The 19030-nt window shown below is 38.3% G+C and overlaps 1 protein-coding gene across 4 annotated transcripts in view; it reads left to right on the top strand.

The window, feature by feature from the left end:
- Adgrg6 (adhesion G protein-coupled receptor G6) overlaps positions 1–16951 on the top strand; it is a 133397-nt gene extending 116446 nt beyond the window's left edge. For 3 of the 4 annotated variants that reach the window (XM_031380469.1, XM_031380467.1, XM_031380468.1), the window contains 4 exons: positions 674–957; positions 11626–11727; positions 12358–12510; positions 16079–16951. In XM_031380469.1, coding sequence (XP_031236329.1) covers positions 674–957; positions 11626–11727; positions 12358–12510; positions 16079–16257 — 718 coding nt within the window. In that variant the 3' untranslated portion in view covers positions 16258–16951. Of the gene's footprint in view, positions 1–673; positions 958–11625; positions 11728–12357; positions 12511–13807; positions 13854–16078 lie in introns of all 4 variants that reach the window. The other variant, XM_031380471.1, reaches the window with a different exon arrangement.
- The last annotated feature ends 2079 nt before the right edge of the window (positions 16952–19030 follow it).

Raw genomic sequence — 19030 nt, 5'->3', positions numbered from 1 at the left:
TTCAGCTAGAACAGTTAAATAAATAACAATTTCTTTGGATCCCGAATTATCCATTCAATGTGACAATGAAGAATAAATTAGCTAATCATGGATGACAAGGAACTAGGACATAGGTGACCACTCACATTGATGTTGTCACTAAAAACCACCAAAGCCAAAATTTCTGCAGCTCTTCTGGCCTCTCACACATGGACATAAACTGACAGCCTTAATACTATAACTCTCATAAAAAATCTCTTAACAGACTTCTGCTTCCATGTTATTTTTTGGAATGCTATCAACACATCCACCCCTTGACAGGAATGGACAGCAAAACTGAGTGCTGAAAATCCCCATTTTTAGAGTGAAGACACACAGAGGGAAAGGGCCAGAGGTGGTTTAGAGCCAGCCAAACAAGGGAGGCCTCACACTAATCCGAATTCAACAAGCGACCTCATTTGGTTTGTAATGTTGATTTAAATAATGAGATTAAGACAGCAGCCATCCAAAACTAACCAAATTGAGGGGAAAAAACTATGAAAGGATCAAAGAAGAAACTGAGGCTCACAGAAGTGAGCGGACTTTCCATGGTGTTTCAGAAAGAACACTGCAAGCTATGCAAACCAGGAAAGTTACTAGTAAACATGGCCCAGGAGGCAGTCTTCTATCTGATTCTTGTTTCTTTCCCTTTAAGCTGCTGGATTCAGGACCCCGTGGTATTTTATGTGAGCTGTGCTGGGTACTTTGGAGTCATGTTCTTCCTGAATGTTGCCATGTTCATTGTGGTCATGGTACAGATCTGTGGGAGGAATGGAAAGAGAAGCAACCGGACCCTGAGAGAAGAGGTTTTAAGAAACCTGCGTAGTGTGGTCAGCCTGACCTTCCTGCTGGGCATGACATGGGGTTTTGCTTTCTTTGCCTGGGGACCCTTAAATATTCCTTTCATGTACCTCTTCTCCATCTTCAATTCTTTACAAGGTAAGATATATGGTCCCTCAGCAGAGGCTGCTTTCTAATTTTATTAAATTTGCAGGAAGCTCCCCTTGGACTTAGTTTGGACAGCACAAATTAAGTTTCGGTTAGTACTCCAGGTACTGAACATAGTTATGGGTAAAAGTGGCCATTCATTAAAAAAAGAAAACTCTTGCATAGGTAAAGTAGGAGAACGTTAGTTGACTTTTTCTTTTCCTTCTGCAATAATTCCCAGACACATCAGAACAGTGCCTGGTACATAGTTGGCGTTCAGTAAGAATACTGTCACATAAGGGAGTACGGAGGAGTACAAGGGTTAGCTGAGAGCCTAATGAGACATTTAAGGGAGCACAGTCGCACGTTTGTCTCCTTTCCAGTTCAGGGCTCTACCACGGCCCTTCATGTGGGCCGTGCAGGTGTTCTATGTGTGGGCAGCACGATTCCACTTGCCTCCATAGCACCTCAGGTTTAGAAGTGAAATCCAAGTCTAATTCAGAAACTTGTCTTTTTGAGGTACAGAAATTGATTCAACCGATCCAACATACCAATGCTCGGTTTAAGAGAAAACTATAAGCTATCTTCTTCAAGGATCTTACCATCCTATATATACATATATGTATATAGGGAGAGGTCTCATTATGTAGAACTAGCTGGTCTGGACTTGATACATAGATCAGAGGCTGGGCTCTAACTCACTGAGATCTGCCTGCCTCTGCCTCCCCAAAGATGGGATTAAACGCATTCCTTGCCATGCAATCCTAAATTTGATTACACACCCACTACACACCCTCTAGCGTGTATCCCCTCATGTTATGTAAATGGATTTATGTTAGTTGTATCTTGAAAATTAAATCATATTCTTTAGTTTGTGGTGCTGAAACCTAAATCTAGGGCCTCATACATGTTAGGGCTCTGAATTGCTTTAAAGTCTTTTGAAAGCCTTCTTTAAGACACCAAACATACTCCACTCTTACGATCAAATTCTGTTATGTACTGAAGCAACATGAGCTCCAAACATCATAAGAAATTTGATGGCACAGTCTGAAATCTCGCACCCCTCTTTGTGGTGTGTGTGTGTGTGTGTGTGTTTATTTCACTGTGCAGTGACAGCTGGCCTCAAACTCAAAATTCTACGTCAGCCATCTAAGAGCTGAGATTATGGCCCCCCCAACATCTCCACCCTCATATTTTCAATGAGAATACCACCAATAGCTCACCTGAAGCTCCTCTCCTGTTCAATGATGGATGAATGGAAAAAATCTAAGCTGGGGTGGAAAACACGGCTACACTACACTACTATGGCTATTGTACAACTACAATACTCAGTTGCCTCATTGGGTGTTCCCCAGTGCCATATCCTAAGACATCTGTGCTTATCTGAAGGAAAGGAGCAGTCACTACTTGTCACCCTGCAACTTCTGCTAGCATTTGAACTGAAACAATTGTCACAAAATAGATATTCAGTGACTGTTAAATAAATAAATGTTGGACGAGGGGAAGGAGAGGACTCAGCCATGGCCTAGATCAAATTTAAGATGCCTCTGGCATAAATATTCACTAATGAATTCTGCAATATGTACACGATCATAACACACAAAGTATGTAGGCTTGTTATCACAAATATGTGGAACAATAGGCCTTAGGGGTGTATCCTTAGGTTGGGCGCTGAGGTTGTACCATATGAACAATCTGCAAAGGGATCCAGCTAGGGAAAGGGACTATTTAATCATTTTTATGATACACTACATAAAAGTGCCCAAGTAAATATTGACCAAAGTGTCCACTCGCATTCGGAATTCCATGGTTTTATATTTCAGGATTGGACATGAAAGGCGCAGTCATCTGCCAGCCCAACCTCGGTTTCACTGTTAAAGTTTCCTGGCAGCCTCAGTACACTTCAGCAGGCACTGCAGTAGTCTGTGCAGCTCTGTCTCCATTAGTGGGAGTTGAGACACTTTAGCTGTCCCAGCGTGGGTCTCCCGATGAGAAGGAAAAATGTTGTCAGCCGTCATCAAGTTAGTGTTCCTCGTAAATCACTGGCCTTTAAGACTGATTTTCAAATCATACAAATTCAGAACAATTTTATCCGTGTTGAATGATGTTAAAAAAAAAAACACCCCTCAACAAAAATTTAAACACACAGGGCCATGATTCTGAGAACATAACCCTGTGGACAATTATTTCCCCCAGCCAGGCCATATGAAAACTTCCTGGGGCAATATATAAATTGACTTCATGGCTTTTGTTGGTGAGCGAGCTAGTCTCTGCCTTCAACATGGGGCTTAGTTTTGGAAGAGCTTTATGCTTTATTAGAAGCATATAAAGTCTTGTGAGGTTGTATGTGTCAGTAACACCAAAGCTCAGGATGCAGGGACAGAAAGATACTGACCTAGAGGTATGCCTTCCTGAGTGATACGAAGATGCTTTATTTTTAAAGAGGAAGGGGAAGAAGGCTTGTGACACATGAAACTTAGAAAATTCTCTTTTATTTTTTCTGAAATGAAGAGAATCAGAAATCATACACACACACACACATGCACACACACACACACACAAACATATATGTGTGTGTGTGTATATATACATACACACACATATATATATACATATATATGTATATATGTATATATGTGTGTGTATATATATATATATATGTATATATACTGCCCCAGGAAGTTTTCATAAATATATATGTATATATATATATATATGATTTAATTCAACTACTGTCTAAATTTATATGATTCCCAATGCCCTTTCTACTTCTCCAACATATAGATAATTTTGACTTTACTAAGAAGTTCAACAGGTTGCAAATTTTAGTCCATACCTGGAAGTTGATCCTCAATTCTCTATTTCCAGAAATAAAAGGCAGTATTGATTAGCAGTCAAATATATCCAGACCATTGCATATATCCAGATGTGAGCACAGCTTCTGCAACCAGTTGCTGCAGGGAACACAAAAAAAAGGAGTGTTCAGTCCATTCAAAGATGTCAACCTTAATTACAGTGGTAACATATAGCTACGTGGAGCAACAGAAATCATGTATATTTGTAGGCTGCATGGGAGTTAATGGAACAATTTCATCTAACATCTGTTACTCTCAGGCTTCTCAGACTGAAAAGCAGGAACTTTGGAAAGAGGACAGTCTCCTTTTTAATAGGTAAACTAGTGGCAGGAAAAGGTAATGACTTCCCCAAGATCTGACAGTGAAATTTTTATTATATATATATATATATATATATATATATATACATAAATATATACATATATAGAAATATATAAAATTAAACAGCACAGTAATAGGTGTCTCAATAGGTGTCACAGTACTAAAAGTATACTTTTCAATAGAAACTGAGAACTAAAGCAAATTCCTTAACTGGCTCTTCTGTTCATTTCAATGTTCTTATTGGGGATGTGAATATCTATGTCCATTTTATTAAAATGCTAGTAATAAATTAATGGCAAGTTAATTTGTTGTCCAACAGAAACTGTCAATAATCTCAATTCTGTTGGCTGGCGAAGACATTAAGTTAAATTTTGAGATACATTAAATTAAATGCCATCCAATTCATCCTTAGCCTGTTAGGAGTCTCATGGAAGTTAAGCTGTGGCACAATAACATACACACAAGGTACATGTGTAATTGCTGCCAAGGCAAAAATGGCATACTACTATATATAATTGAAAGGTGGTACCTTTCAACTCCAGACACCTGAAATGACATCAAGAGTGATGAAACATGACACATCGCAAGGAAATACATTACTCATCTTTTGAGAGGACATGTTTTACCACAGAGAAATAATTTTGTAAAGGATGTCTTTGTAGTATGAAAAGAAGATTCAAAACAAAGTTTCTAAAAACCAGCCATAAACCCTACTTAACAAGGGTGGCTTTGTTTGAGTAACAAGAGAACCCAGGAGGTGTTTAGTCTTCAGACCAGACTCACTCAGGAGCTTAGAAGCCATCTGGCCTGTTTCACCAGTGGTCAAGTATTTAGCACACACAGACTCCTCTTCCCAAATAGCCAGTTTGAAGAATTATTGACTGATTTTCCCATCAAAACTCCAAATTGCACAGTCATGATCTAAGACGCCAATTGCCCACTGCTTCTCGCCTGACCCTTTCTTACATCCCTAAAATTGCTTTATGTTTATATTAATGTTTACATCTCCCTTTTGTGTTTCTCATACGTTTATCAGTCAGACTCAGAAAAGGCAAAGATTGTTTTGGGTTTTTTTTGTACAAATTTATTGCTGACTTTTTTTTTGGGAAATACCAGTGGCCTTTAGATAGAAGAATGCTCAAAGTCATCATTCAAAGCTATCCCTTTTCCCTCCGTCTGGATTTGAATGAGACCTTTAGGAACAGTGACAGAGCCACTTACACTGACTTGGATTTCACACCGCGATATGTAGGAAAACCCATTCTAGCATTTTTAAATTTTCTTTTCGATAAGTAGGCTCAACAGCTAAGAAATAACTACTCATTTTACATATAATCCTGGAAGCTGTCTCTGCCTGAGCCAAACAAAGGGAATGGATTCTATATGGCAGTCAAATATTCTAGTCAAAATATCTTTCCTCATCCACAAATAACTCCATCAGGATAAAGATTTAACAAAAGTCATATAATACACAGTTAGCATTTATGCCAGAGTGTAGAAAGAGGCTTATGTTTATTTTCCAAGATGCTACTAAGATTCTGGGTTCACTGACAGAATTAAGAATCAGAAAGCAAATCTACTCCTTCATAATATTCTTTAGAATGTTTCCTCACTCCAGGCTCAGGGCACTCTCTACAGTCTCTTCTGCATCTTCCTCTACTGTATTTGCATAGCTAACCTGGCTTCCAAAAGGATGGGCTAAGATTTTTTACCTTCAAAATTCCCATAGACAGTCCTACCTCCCATGTGAATTATGTGTTCTTTCTTCTTCATCACAGCTGGAAATAGTATTAGTTTAAAATTTTTTTAAAAATCTGTCACATTTACTGAGATTTAAGAAATTCTCAGTTTTGAGATGATATTGGTGTTTGTGTGAAGCAAGTATAGAGTAGAAGATGGACATTAAAGAAGGCACTGAGTGGGAGGGAGACGAGAGGGTGGGAACTGGTTGGAAACCCATTGCTCACAGGGCATGGAGTGGTTTCAAGTAAATGAAATAAACAATCAAGGCAAGGGGAAGCCACTGTTGCTACAGAATTCTGGCTTGGATTGCTTAGAGTGGTAGTCTCTCAAGCTAGGCTTCAATTCATCAAAAAATGGACAGCTATAGTTCTTGGATTTTGTTTGTTTTTATTGTTGTTGTTTGGTTGGTTGGTTTTTGTTGTTTTGTTGTGTTTTGTTTTGTTTTGTTTTGTAACAGGGAGGCTTCTTGAACTTAGCACTAAAGCAATCAAGATGGAGTAAAATGTTTTGGCTATCTGGGCTCCCGACCTTACCTGGGGTGACCCTTAGATGACAGTTCAGTGAAGCTGAAGGTACCAAGTAAAGCTTCCCATCACCACCCCAGTCACAAAATGAAGCTTTTTCAGTTGATTTCTAGGGAGACTGGACATTGTCAAGGAGGAAACACAGACAGGATGGAGATTAGATTGGAAATGGAATGGGTTCACTTTAAGGCTTGTGGAGAGCATATTAATATTTTGTAGCTAACTTGGCTTCAGATGCCATGATGTTTATATAGAGAGAAACATTAGCAGTTAAGAGGGAATATGGGTCAGTTTTCTTTCTTAGTCTCCACCTGCTGCTTCCTAAAAAGGCTTAGAATATATTTCTCATGGCTGAACTTTAAATAGAAGAGTTATATTTTCCTGAAAGCAGATGTTTTATCATTTTTATTTGATTAGCTTAAATTCACATGAGAATCATTTGTGACTGCAAAGAACAAAACAACATTCAAGGATACCCTTATTCTAATTTAGCATGAAAATGTGTCTCAGGGCAAAAAAAAGAGAGAGATGTTTTTATAATAAATATAATACCTTGAATTTTCAAATAAAATCTTTACTAAGTTTTCATTTCTCAAGATTATTATCTATTTTTAATCACAACTTATTATAGAATATGGAACTTTAATATGACTTTTGTCTATCATGTAACTTTAGAGGAGATGATCAGAGTTTAATCTAAACTTACTTGATGTCTGCGTATTTACACTAAATTACAAAGATGATTAAAATATGCAGTGTCATTTATTATATAATATGATATAGAACAATGTTACACAAACTTATTAAAGATTTATTTATTTTGATTTTGTGTGGGTATTTTGCCTAGATATATGACTGTGTACCAAATGTATGCCTGGTATGCAGAAGACAGAATCAGATCCCCTGGAACTCGAGTCGCAGACAGTTGTTAGTCCCCATGTAGATGGTAGGATTGAACTGAGATTTTCTGTAAGAGCAGTCTGTGCTCTTAACCATTGAGCCATCTCTCTAGCTCCTGGTTATATAATCATTTAAAATGCTTCACTAATTCAGTTTATCTTTGAACTCATTCTCTCTGATTACAGTCTGCATATGATTCTCAAAATAACTTATAGTTTAGCGCCTCAAAAGGTTCAAAAGTCAGATTTAAAGCCTAGTTCTTTTCTAGTGAAATGTCTGAGGAATATTTATTGAAAATGTTGTAAACATCTCATAAAGTTTCTTTTTTCCCATTCATATGATATGTAAAAATACAGAGTTTTATAAAAAGAATATTAATGGAGTATGAAAGAAAGCAATGTCCATAAAACTTTACCTTCTGCTCTCAACTGGAAGATAATCATTGACTCAGCATGAAGTCCTGAGGTAAACATTTGATTTATGCTGGAAATGAACATCTTCAGAAGAGGATATTATCTTCCATCTCACCCAGGAGATTCATTTATACATTAAGATCACACAATTACTAATGTTCTCAGTTATGTAGCCATAATAACAAAACCCTCAAAGAACAAGTATAGAAAGTTCTGACATCATTAGCGGAAAATAGATTAGACTTAAACCAGCAGGCAATCTCTAAACAATGGCTTTCTTTGTCAGCAGCCTCCACAGACCTCACCTCGGGCCTCCATTCTCTATAAATCTGCCAGCACCCTCAAACATAAAAACATCTACTAAGCCATTTGAGGTATGCACTATAGGTCCCATGTGCATTCGCTTGGTAGAATATCCCGTAGGAGTACATTGGATTTGGTAGGCATGACCCTCTGATTCAGTCACCTGGATGTGAAGATGAGGTCTAGTCTGACTGATACTCCTCCCATCTCCCAGGGGAGGAGAGCCAAACCCTAGGCATTGCTTCTAAGTGTGATCAAGTCTGGAAGAATGCCCTTGCTTGCTCTGAGACCTTTCATGCCCTCAATAGATCAGACCAATGCTCCAGCTGGCATGGGCCTCCTCACCCTCCTCCTTTAATCTGCAACACAGAGATCTTGAGAGTGGGTGTGTTTTCAGATAGAACATTTCAGAAAAAGGCATGGGCTACTAACCATAATCACTAGCATAATAGTAATAAATGATATTGTAATGAGGCAACATAGTTACATAACTAAACCTAAAGTTACATTTATTTAATCCCAACCTGGGCTTTCTACCCTGCTTGACCATTTAATTCTCAGATAAAAAACCACACAACTATTATTATTTACAATAAGCCTTAATCAGCACTAGAGCTGAGCAGATATCTACCCTCTAGGCTATGAAAATCTATTTCCCCTTGATAATCCTGAGTTATTACTTACTATGTTTCATCTGGGCTACTCTTAACTCCAATTGGCCAGCCACCAAGGCTGTGGTTTCTTGACTCCTAACCCATGCCCAAATTTTGCCTCCCTGCCCCATGCTCCCAGAAATAAGACTCAGACTCAAATTATACTTCCAAATACCTTGGCCATATAGCTAGGCTCTACTCTGGCAAGATCATAACTAAAGATTCCCCTTTATTTTAACTTACCTTCTGTCATGTGGCTGGTTACCTGTGGTCAGGTACCACGTGTTCATGCATCCATCTCCCCCTACCTCATTTTGGGCTCTTTCCCTCTGCATCCTTCTCTTCCAGAATTCTTTCTCCTCCCAATGTTCGACCCCCTATTTCCCGCCTAAGCCATAGCCCTTGGCTTTTTAATGAAGATGTGAGGCATCCATACAGTACATAAGATGATCCCTATAAACATGATGACACTACTTATCTGGTGTCTTGTGGATATTTAATGTCTTTGGAGCTAGTGAGATGGATCATTAGGTAAAGACTTTTTGGCAAAGCCTCATAACTTGATTTCATTCCTGGGACCTATGTGAGGTGTTTTTTTTTTTTAATTGACCATGAATTTTAAAAGGCTAATCCTCCTATTAAATATCAGTGACAAAAAAATTGATGCATATCCTATTAGCATTTTTCTCCACAGTCAGAAAAGACAATAGTCCTCACTTTAGGCACTGTGCTTGGTGCTCTCTGATGGACACAGGAAAACTAAACACAGAAGAAAACATCAGAGTCATTTCACTAATGTCAAGTCTAGAAGAGAAATCTAACAAGCTTCATCTCTTTTGTCATGCAATCATGCCATTTATTCTAAAATGATTGTGAATCATGTGGTATTAAGATAATAACTACTGTATATAAATTTGGTCATATTTTGCAAACAACTATACATATCACACTGTCAAAACTTTCCTATGATAGCTTTTCATACTTTATTTTATTTATTATTGGTGTATGTATGCATGCTTAAAGGGAACACACATGTCCTATGGCACACATGGAGGTCAGAGAATAAACTTACAGAGTTGGTTCTTTCCTTCTACCTTTCACGGGTTCTGAGGATCAAACTCCAGTCTCCAGCCTTGTGTGTCAAATGCTTTACCCACTGAATAATCCCTTTAGCTTGCCCACACATTTTTAATTATAGAAGCTACAGTAGAATTTAGTTTTATTAATGAATAACCCATGTTCAAAAGCAACAATCCCTTAACAATACTGTAATAATTGCTTATACCCTGCTCTGGGCAGATCCTTGGATCCATGAGTACTTCAAGGGTCAGCCTTCTTGAAAATTCCAAATGTCATGTTCAGTGCTTTACAAATGGTCACTGAACAAGTTAACCTTCTAGAAACTTCCTTCACCGCCCCTCCAATTCCAAGATTTTTAAAGGTTCTATTCAAGCCTGCATTTTCTGCAAGGCCCTTTCTTTTGTGGACACACCACCACTGTCACCAGTATAATATGAAACAAGGGCATTGCTTTAAAATTCACTTGTATGTTTTTCAGAAATTTTTCCCTTAAAAGTATTTTCATTATAGTACTAGCTTTTAATTTGCATAGAACTCAGTCTGTTCTGTTTTTATTTGATTTGTTTTGTTTTGTAATGGGTTCTCTCAATGTAGCCCAGGCTAGCATTGAATTTATCCACATAACTAAGTCTTCCCAGTTTGGGGTGCACCTCTACTGCATCAGTATCAGCTAGTGTGTCTGTGTGTGTGTGTGTGTGTGTGTGTGTGTGTGTGTGTGTCTGTGTGTGTCTGTGTGTATGCACATGCACCCTTCATTTCTATCGGCTTAAGGATGATATTGGATGTCTTACTTGCTTTCTACCTCATTCATTGAGGTAAGATGTCTTATTTGAACCTAAAGATAATCAGTATAACTGGCCTGGCAAGCCAGCTTGCTCTGGGGACCCTGTGTCTTCACCATCACTCTGACCACCTAGCATCTATATGGAAGATGTAGGGATTTGAGTTCCTGTCTTCCTGCTTTACCCACTGAGAAAATTTTCCATCCCCTACACAGGTGTCATTTTGATCTCCATACTTCTAATCTCAGTTCATCCCTTAAAATGAACATATGTTCACTTACTGAACATAGGCTGAATTCATCTTATTAGCCTGCTTGCTATGATTCATGCATTAAGGAAACACTCATTCATCTGTTGTATGATTACTGGCACAATTCCAGGAACAACTACAGCACAAAGACAGACAGACAGCTGTATTTGGAGCTTTAGTGTCCACTAGGAAAAGATAATCAAACAGACCAATGACTCTACAAGGAACACAGGAGCACCATGTACTGATCTGATGAGTAGGATCTAAATTAAGAATGAATTATAACTTCAGATAGTAACTAGTCTAGGGAGTGCTTGGCTCATCTGAGGCAAGAGACTGTTACTAAAAGATCTGAAGCAAGTGTTCAGCATGTTGTTGGACAAGGACAAGCCTGATACACACTGACAAACAGAAGAATATTCAAGTGGTTTGGGTGTCATAGTCAGAACTTCTGTTAAGGACATCTGAAGTTTGAGATGCTGCTAACAGAGATTCAGCCAAGGCAAGATGTCCTAGAAGCTGTATGGGTTGGAGTGCTGCACTAGGGAGGGATGGGAATGAAGCCAATGATGAAAATCACCATTGAGTCTTAAGAGTGCAGTTAAGTCATAAGGCATGCTTATGAACCTAAAAGACAGAATCAGATCTGTGTACCTGTTCTGAATTCTGAGCCTCTGTGTTCTCTGCAGAAGATTCAACTGACGACTGCATACACTGAGTCCATTCCTTAAAATCTTTGTCCTCAATGACAGTGATTTAGTTATAAAATCTTAAGACAATTCCATATACTTAATAATGTTTATCTTAATAATGTGCTGCTTGTTTTAATAAATATCTTGATGCTCTCTTGTCCCAGGTTTATTTATATTCATCTTCCACTGTGCAATGAAGGAGAATGTTCAGAAGCAGTGGCGGCGTCATCTCTGCTGCGGCAGATTTCGGCTAGCAGACAACTCGGGTAAAGGCCTGGGGTTAACTGGTTTCATTTGGACAAGCAGTTGAAACCACTGATATTCCTCCATATGCTGTCACAGCACCCAACCTCACTGAGAGTGCCTTTCAAGCAGAGCATGTGAGGATACTGAGTTGGCATCTTGTATTGTTAGGGATAGAAAATATCTAAGCACCTAGGACCCCATCCTTGAATGTTGTAGGCAAGAAACATGAAGTCTTGAGAGGTTTAAAAAATTGCCCAAGTTTTGACATCTCATTTGACAACTCCTATGCAGGAGTCCTCCACACGAGAACCACCTTGCCATTTTTAAATTCTCAATTGCATTTTTGGTGAAGAGACGGTTCTTAGGATATATAATACTTGGAGGAAACTGTCACTAACTTTTTAAACACCTGCGAATTCATCCCACCTGTAGGGCATTGAAGTGAGATACTACATAGCATATACACTGGGTCAGAGCGAGACACTCTTTTCTCCTTGGCTCCTTACTGTTCCCATGTCAGTCTCTTTAAGTCACTGCAAATACTAGGACACAGGCTGTTCTGGATAGATGAAATGATGCCGTGATAGTTTTGGGGACAGCTTGTATTTTCTATAAGCCAGCTGATAATGTCCTGTTCTCTTTCTTTCCAGATTGGAGTAAGACAGCTACCAATATCATCAAGAAGAGCTCCGATAACCTGGGGAAATCTTTATCTTCAAGCTCCATTGGCTCCAATTCAACATATCTCACATCCAAATCAAAATCCAGCTCCACTACCTATTTTAAAAGAAACAGTCACTCGGGTGAGTCATTCTTAGCCTGCAAAGCTTCCCTCAGGTTGTTTTCCACTTCACCATTTTCATCACAAAACTGACTTATGATGACTTATAATAACTGGTGGATGACTGGTGCTTGCTAAAGGACTGGTTTAAGATGCACATGAACTACCCTATCCAGCTAAAGACTTTCTCCATTTGTAAATTTTAAATTGAAAGCAATGTTCAACCCAACTACATATTCATGGTTATAATATCAGTAGCTCTCATTATTATTATTTATTTTTTGGTGTTTTCGAGACAGGGTTTCTCTGTGTAGCCCTGGCTATCCTGAAGCTTACTCTGTAGACCAGGTTGGCCTCGAACTCAGAAATTTGCCTGCCTCTGCCTCCCAAGTGCTGGGATTAAAGACATGTGCCACCACTGCCTGGCCAGCTCTCATTATTATTATAACTTCAAAGTTTGACTTGAAACATTTTTCCCATTTAAATTGTGAATATTTCATTTTAAAGTCTTTTTATTTAAAAATGTAGAAAACAAATTGCAAAACAATGCAACCCAGTATGAAATTTTCTGGTATAAAAAGAGACATTTTGTATGGGGGTGGGAAGGAAGAAGCATAAAGTGGAATGATTGTTTTAAGACTTAATTCCTTGACCACTGGAACTGATGAGGAATAGTAAGTGGTCACTACCCCTTAGCTTGCTAATAAAACATGTAGGAATAGAGAGCATTCATAAAGTAAAAAGGACTATCAGAAGCACTGCTGTTGTTCATGTCCTGTTTGGTCAACAGAGCTCCTGTGGCCACACATTCTGACACTAAGCATATACACAGATAATCCTGAAGACAATGGGAAATAAAGAATGTGGTTATAGTGCTTGATCGTGAGATGTCAGAAAGGTTTCAGCATTTAACTTCAAAGGGAAGTTATAGGATTTCTAGGTTTAGATACTAATTAATAAATCTCTTGACAGACAGGTATAGTGTCATACCACACACTATGATATATCTGGGAGCATAATGGAAAGAAATTTAAAATGTTTACTCTAGTAAGTTGTTACATGTGTGACCAGAGGTGAATGACATAGGAAAGACTAGCATTTGATATTTTTCTTAAAAAGCATGAGATGTGAAGTGTCTATACTGACAACTCAGGTTGCAAACAATTTATTTGCAAGTCTAAATCCCCACCAGTTGTTGGTGGGTCAGCTGTCTATTGCAGATGGTTTTGGGTGTGCAGAAAGCCACCCCATAACCTCATAATTATATAGTTGGATTATTTCTTGGAATTGATTTAGACATTCATATGTTTATGGTATAGATAATTTCTCCTAAGAGAATTCCTTCAACAAAAGTGGAACATTCAGGTAACTTCTACTGCTTTTTTTTTTTTTTTTGGTTGCATGAGTTTATGTAAGGTAATGAGAACATTTGCATGGATTAAGCTAAGGTTCTTGCTACACCAGCAAAATGGCTTGTTCTTTAGAGTACTTCTCAGCTAGCACACTGGTACTCCTGCACTGAGCTGGAATCTGAAATTTCTGACAGTGGGCTGTGTCAGCTCTTCTCTGCATGGGGAGTGTGCAAGCTGCACCTTCTAGGAAATGTACCATGCTCCGGATGAGTGGGTTACTTATCATGTAATATAATGGCAAAAGCAAAACAAAAGAAATGCTTAATAAACTTTTTGAAATATGATGTGACTTTTTTTAAACTATTCACTGTTTCTTGGATTACTGGGTGTGTCATGGTACATTCGTAGAAGTCTTGAATGAAAAAGTTAAATGCAAGCTGCTTTGTGATTTTTATTTTTTTTAGCTGCTTGAAACTTCAATATATGTCAAGTAATGGTTCATATCTCTAGTCCCTGGTTTTCAGAAATACAATCTAAATCTTTGTCACTCATAATGTGATGTTTAAGGAAAAGCCATGAGATATCACATATGTACAGGATATATTGAATTCACATACACACACAGTTTTACTCTATCAGAGTATGATGAACAATCCAGCAGGAAAATATATTTAGAATGGGACCAATCACAGTCTGTAAAACTGCATGCCTTTGGAAAACTGTCAAAGAACCAGAAGGGATTCATCTTTAACATTTCTCTGAGGACTTGTGGTTTGCTACAAACATCAAGCACAAAATCTTCATCATTCATATTTCATTTAATAAGAAAATCCTCAACAGAAAACCAGTGGCTAGTGAATCTGTGAACTTGAATGGAGTCCAAAACCAACCAGCTTGCTAAAAGCATCATGGACAGGACTTTTATGGGACTCATCCAGGCTTTCTCTAATCCATGCTAAGACATGCTTTAATCATTCTATCATCCCATCTGCCCATCATCCTACACATCATCTCCTCTTCACCCAGCTTCCTTTAGCATGGGATGAGAATACCATGTTCTGCATTCGCCCTTTTGTCTTGGTGTTTACTCTAATACAGAGCAGTAGTGGAGCAGTAGATACCATGATGATGACCCAGACTTTTAATTTTATTGATGCACTTTACAGGTCATTTCACATACTGGGCCCAGTTTACTCAAAACATAAAAATAAACACTTCAATTTGGGAGAGCTGGTTACTGAGATCAGTGTTTGGGGTTAGCATTTTCTTGCTTTTATCACCAAGTACAGAAGAGATATGAGTACAATGAAGCCATCTTTTTTCCTTTATCATCACTGTGAAATCTGTAATTTGGTTAATCTATGGTAAAACATCTCAAAAGCATATTAAGAGGGGGAAAGCTAGACAGTCACTGATTATCTTCATAGAAGCACAAAAATTTACATCGATAGTAAGGGCGGTATGAGTTTTAAGCTTCAGACCACTTACCTGAGTCAATTTTAGAGTTTTTGAGCCTGTGGAAAAATAGCATGTGCTTATCTAGAACTGAAAACTCTACAAATTTATTTAGTGGTCCCTAATTGCTATTAATTTCTCTGATATTATTGCTTTTGAAATGTTTCTGGTGAAGAAAACTTTGATTTTATAATATGACAATGCTTCTGTTAACTTCCACTCATATCTCAATAACATAACATAAGAAGGAAATACACTCAATACAGTCTTTCATGTTAATTTTGATTGACATTTACTCCCCCAAAGCATTTAAATTTTGTCAAATATTTTTATGACAGTGTCAACCTTACATAACTAGAATATAGTGCATCTCTTTGCACTCATAAACTCAGAGGCAGTTATATCTGCTGGATTTTCCTACTCTATGCTATTTGTAAAATATATCTTAGATAACATATCTTTTTTCATGAATGTTCCAACACATTTCATTCAGTTTTTATCTCACTTCTGATTTTGGAGTCATTTGGTGCATACTTTTTTAAGTTCAACTATTTTATTTATTAATTCTGAAAAATGATTTTCTGGAGAATATTTTTCAAATACCATGCCACAACAGAAATTACTTGAAGGCAGGCTGACATTTAATGAATATTAGAAGTGCATTTGAAGGTGAGAACTGCCTACTCTATAACCTGTCAGAGAACCAAGAACTTCCTTCTCTTTGTGTTCTTGAGTGCCATAGCCCTGTCAATGCAGACTAATCTTTTGTATCATTTCTTGCAGACAGCACTTCCATGGACAAGTCCCTGTCAAAACTGACCCATGCTGGTGGAGAACAGACATCAATCATCCCTGTCCATCAGGTTATTGATAAGGTCAAGGGTTACTGTAACACTCATTCTGATAACTTCTATAAAAATATCATCCTGTCAGATGCCTTCAGCCACAGCACAAAGTTTTAATGTCATTGAGAGGGGAAACAAAGGGAAAAGAAAACCTGTCTGGAGAAATGTGACACTCAACAAACAGTGAAAGCTACCTTCGGGGAATGTCAGTGTGCTGCTCCCTAGGAAACTGCAGAGCTTGGAGGACTGACTGCGTCTTGTTAGGGAAGCATCTGTGAGATGCAGAGTTCATCTGTTTTGGAATGCTTCTATGGACAAGCTCAGTCATCACACTTCAGAACTGAGAACACTCTGAGCCCTGCAAGCATACAGGACTTTCTAGAATGTAATTGAATCAAACTCATCAGGATGAGGGGAAAGGCATTAAAATTAGAGGCCTTGAGAAGAAGAACCCCAAGGAAAAATTCGAATATATACCACACCTCATAGTTAGGCTCAGATGTGGCCTGAGTCTCACAAAGACAATGTAGAAAACACACTAATTACTGTTTGCAGTGATTTTGGATGCTCACGGGTTCTGTTCCAAAGCTATTTTCTATGAATATAGACGCATCATTTCCTTTTTCAGTGAAATTTTAACCATAAGTAGAAAAGAATGTTTACTATTTGACCCACATATTAAACATGCTTTTTACTCTATTATGGCAAATATTGAATGTTCATGAACGTAACTTGCTAAACAGGTATTTCAAAAATTTGATCTAGTCAATATGTTGTGTGAATTTCTAATATCTCAAGACATGCAGCTTAAGCATCACCATTATCCCATGCACATAAATAAATCCAGTTGAATGTGGACATTGCATTCAAGTGGGCCTCCAGGAACTTAAGAACAAACACCTCTCCTTCCCCTTCACTGTGCAAATAGGCCCATAGGCTTGTTAGAAGGATGAAAATTCCCATTACGCACTCTGTGCAATGGCCTCTCACTGTTTAAATAACATGATTTTGAGATTATGTGGTCCTATCCTTTTTTTTTTTTTTTTTTTTTTTTTTTTTTTTTGGATTTTGAGACAGGGTTTCCCTGTTTAGCCCTGGTTGTCCTGGAACTCACTCTGTAGACCAGGCCAGCCTTGAACTCAGAAATTCACCTGCCTCTGCCTCCCAAGTGCTGGGATTAAAGGCGTGTGCCACCACTGCCCGGGTCCTATCCTTGTTTTAATGATTTTAAGACATTCCAAATCACATAAACTTCAGAGACCTCTGGCTCCCCCTAGTGACTATTTTGTTCCAAGGAACATACTCTGAAACATAAAACTGTCTAGGTTAATGAAAATAATTTATAAATATGTAGGTCTACCAACTGCTGGTTTAAAAACTATTTGCACTGACCCCTCCAATCAGAGTGTATGAGACCCTAATGAGGGGTGGGGCTAGAGAGATTTGCTACTCTAGTGTAATATGTATGGATCAGACTGTGGCATGCAAGTCATGCATAAGATTAAGCAGCTTACCTAACTCTTAAGCAATGTGTACTTGCTTGTTTATGAGGGTGTGGGTTGACCCCAAGTGATGGAATCCTATTCACTGGCCTCAGTGCATGTTGGCTTTAGTCATGCTCAGGGTTTTCTGGGAAGTTTCAGGTTTCCAAGATAGCACAATGACAGCAAAGGGCGATTTTAGCAGAGCCAGCTTGCTAGAAGGCAGAAGCCAGAATGAAACACCCGTGCAGAAAGTAGGCCATTCTTGGCTATGACACAGAAGAACTTACAGGCTTCGAAACAGCCAGTTGGTCTCCTTAGCTCTCTGAGTGTCAGTCATGAAGCTGTTGGCCAGGCTGCAAAGAATGTCAGTAGAACATGGCAACGGGTTGTTATTGCCATTCATTCTTGTAGCAACCTGGAGTGCCATCTTGGCAGACCCGAACTTTGCTGGGCCTGGTTTTCACAAAGGAGGAGGCTGTGTAGGAGAAAGGGACAGTGGTTTAGTCTGAAGGTGACTAAGATTCACCTTGATAGAGCCAATCCTTTGTGGGGGTGGGGGGAGGTTACATTAGCAGGCTGCTCATTGTATCAGAGGATCCATTAAGGTAGAATTTAATCTCAATAGACACTGAATATTGATATACCACCTCAAACTTAGGTGTTCATAGTAGATTTTAATTAGCTCTGAGATTTTTGCACAAAGTGAATATTTAGCTAATAGAAATTATGATTTTGCTTCAAAAGTGCTTTGCTTTTGATTTTTTTCTTACCAGCATTCAGATCTGAGAAAGTCTGTTTTGTTTTGTTTTTTTTTTAACTTTTTCATATTTGGCAATGATGTCAGCTCCATTTTAAAAATCTCCAATAACCAGGTAAGAAAAGAAAAAAAAATGAAGAAACAACAGACTAGAAGTATTTGCAAGTGAATTTAAAAGAGTGGTCCAAATTTTGCCTTCAGTTACAAGTCCATGGCTCTCATTTGGCCCTCAGAAGAATGGGCAAGGTTCCATGGGAGAGCCAGAGTTCAGATTCCACACAGCTGAATGATGAGACAGCATCAATCCAGCCTCTGCTTACATGCTTCCTACCCTCTCTTCTCACTGTGCTGGGTTCAAGTTTCAGCCTAGGGTCCTGAGATAACCTCCATTCTTGTCACTGTTTCTTACTGTGTAGAGTGCCTTTGGCAGTGTCTCTTCTGTACATATTTATTTATTTGTGTTCACGTCAGTTTGTTTCATACCTTAGCTTTCTTTCACTTAGCTTTATTGTCTTAGTTAACTGCCCATTAGAGAGACTGTATTTTTTTCTAGAAAATAAAATTGTGAAACAGTTTTTTGTAGCAATATCATTGAATATGACAGATAAAGCAACTGTGAGGGTGAACTAGAATTAGTAGTGAGAAACTG

This window comes from Mastomys coucha, unplaced genomic scaffold (genome assembly GCF_008632895.1).
Source record: "Mastomys coucha isolate ucsf_1 unplaced genomic scaffold, UCSF_Mcou_1 pScaffold2, whole genome shotgun sequence".
NCBI classification, from domain to species: Eukaryota; Metazoa; Chordata; class Mammalia; order Rodentia; family Muridae; genus Mastomys; species Mastomys coucha.
This window is presented reverse-complemented; position numbering and strand designations above follow the sequence as displayed.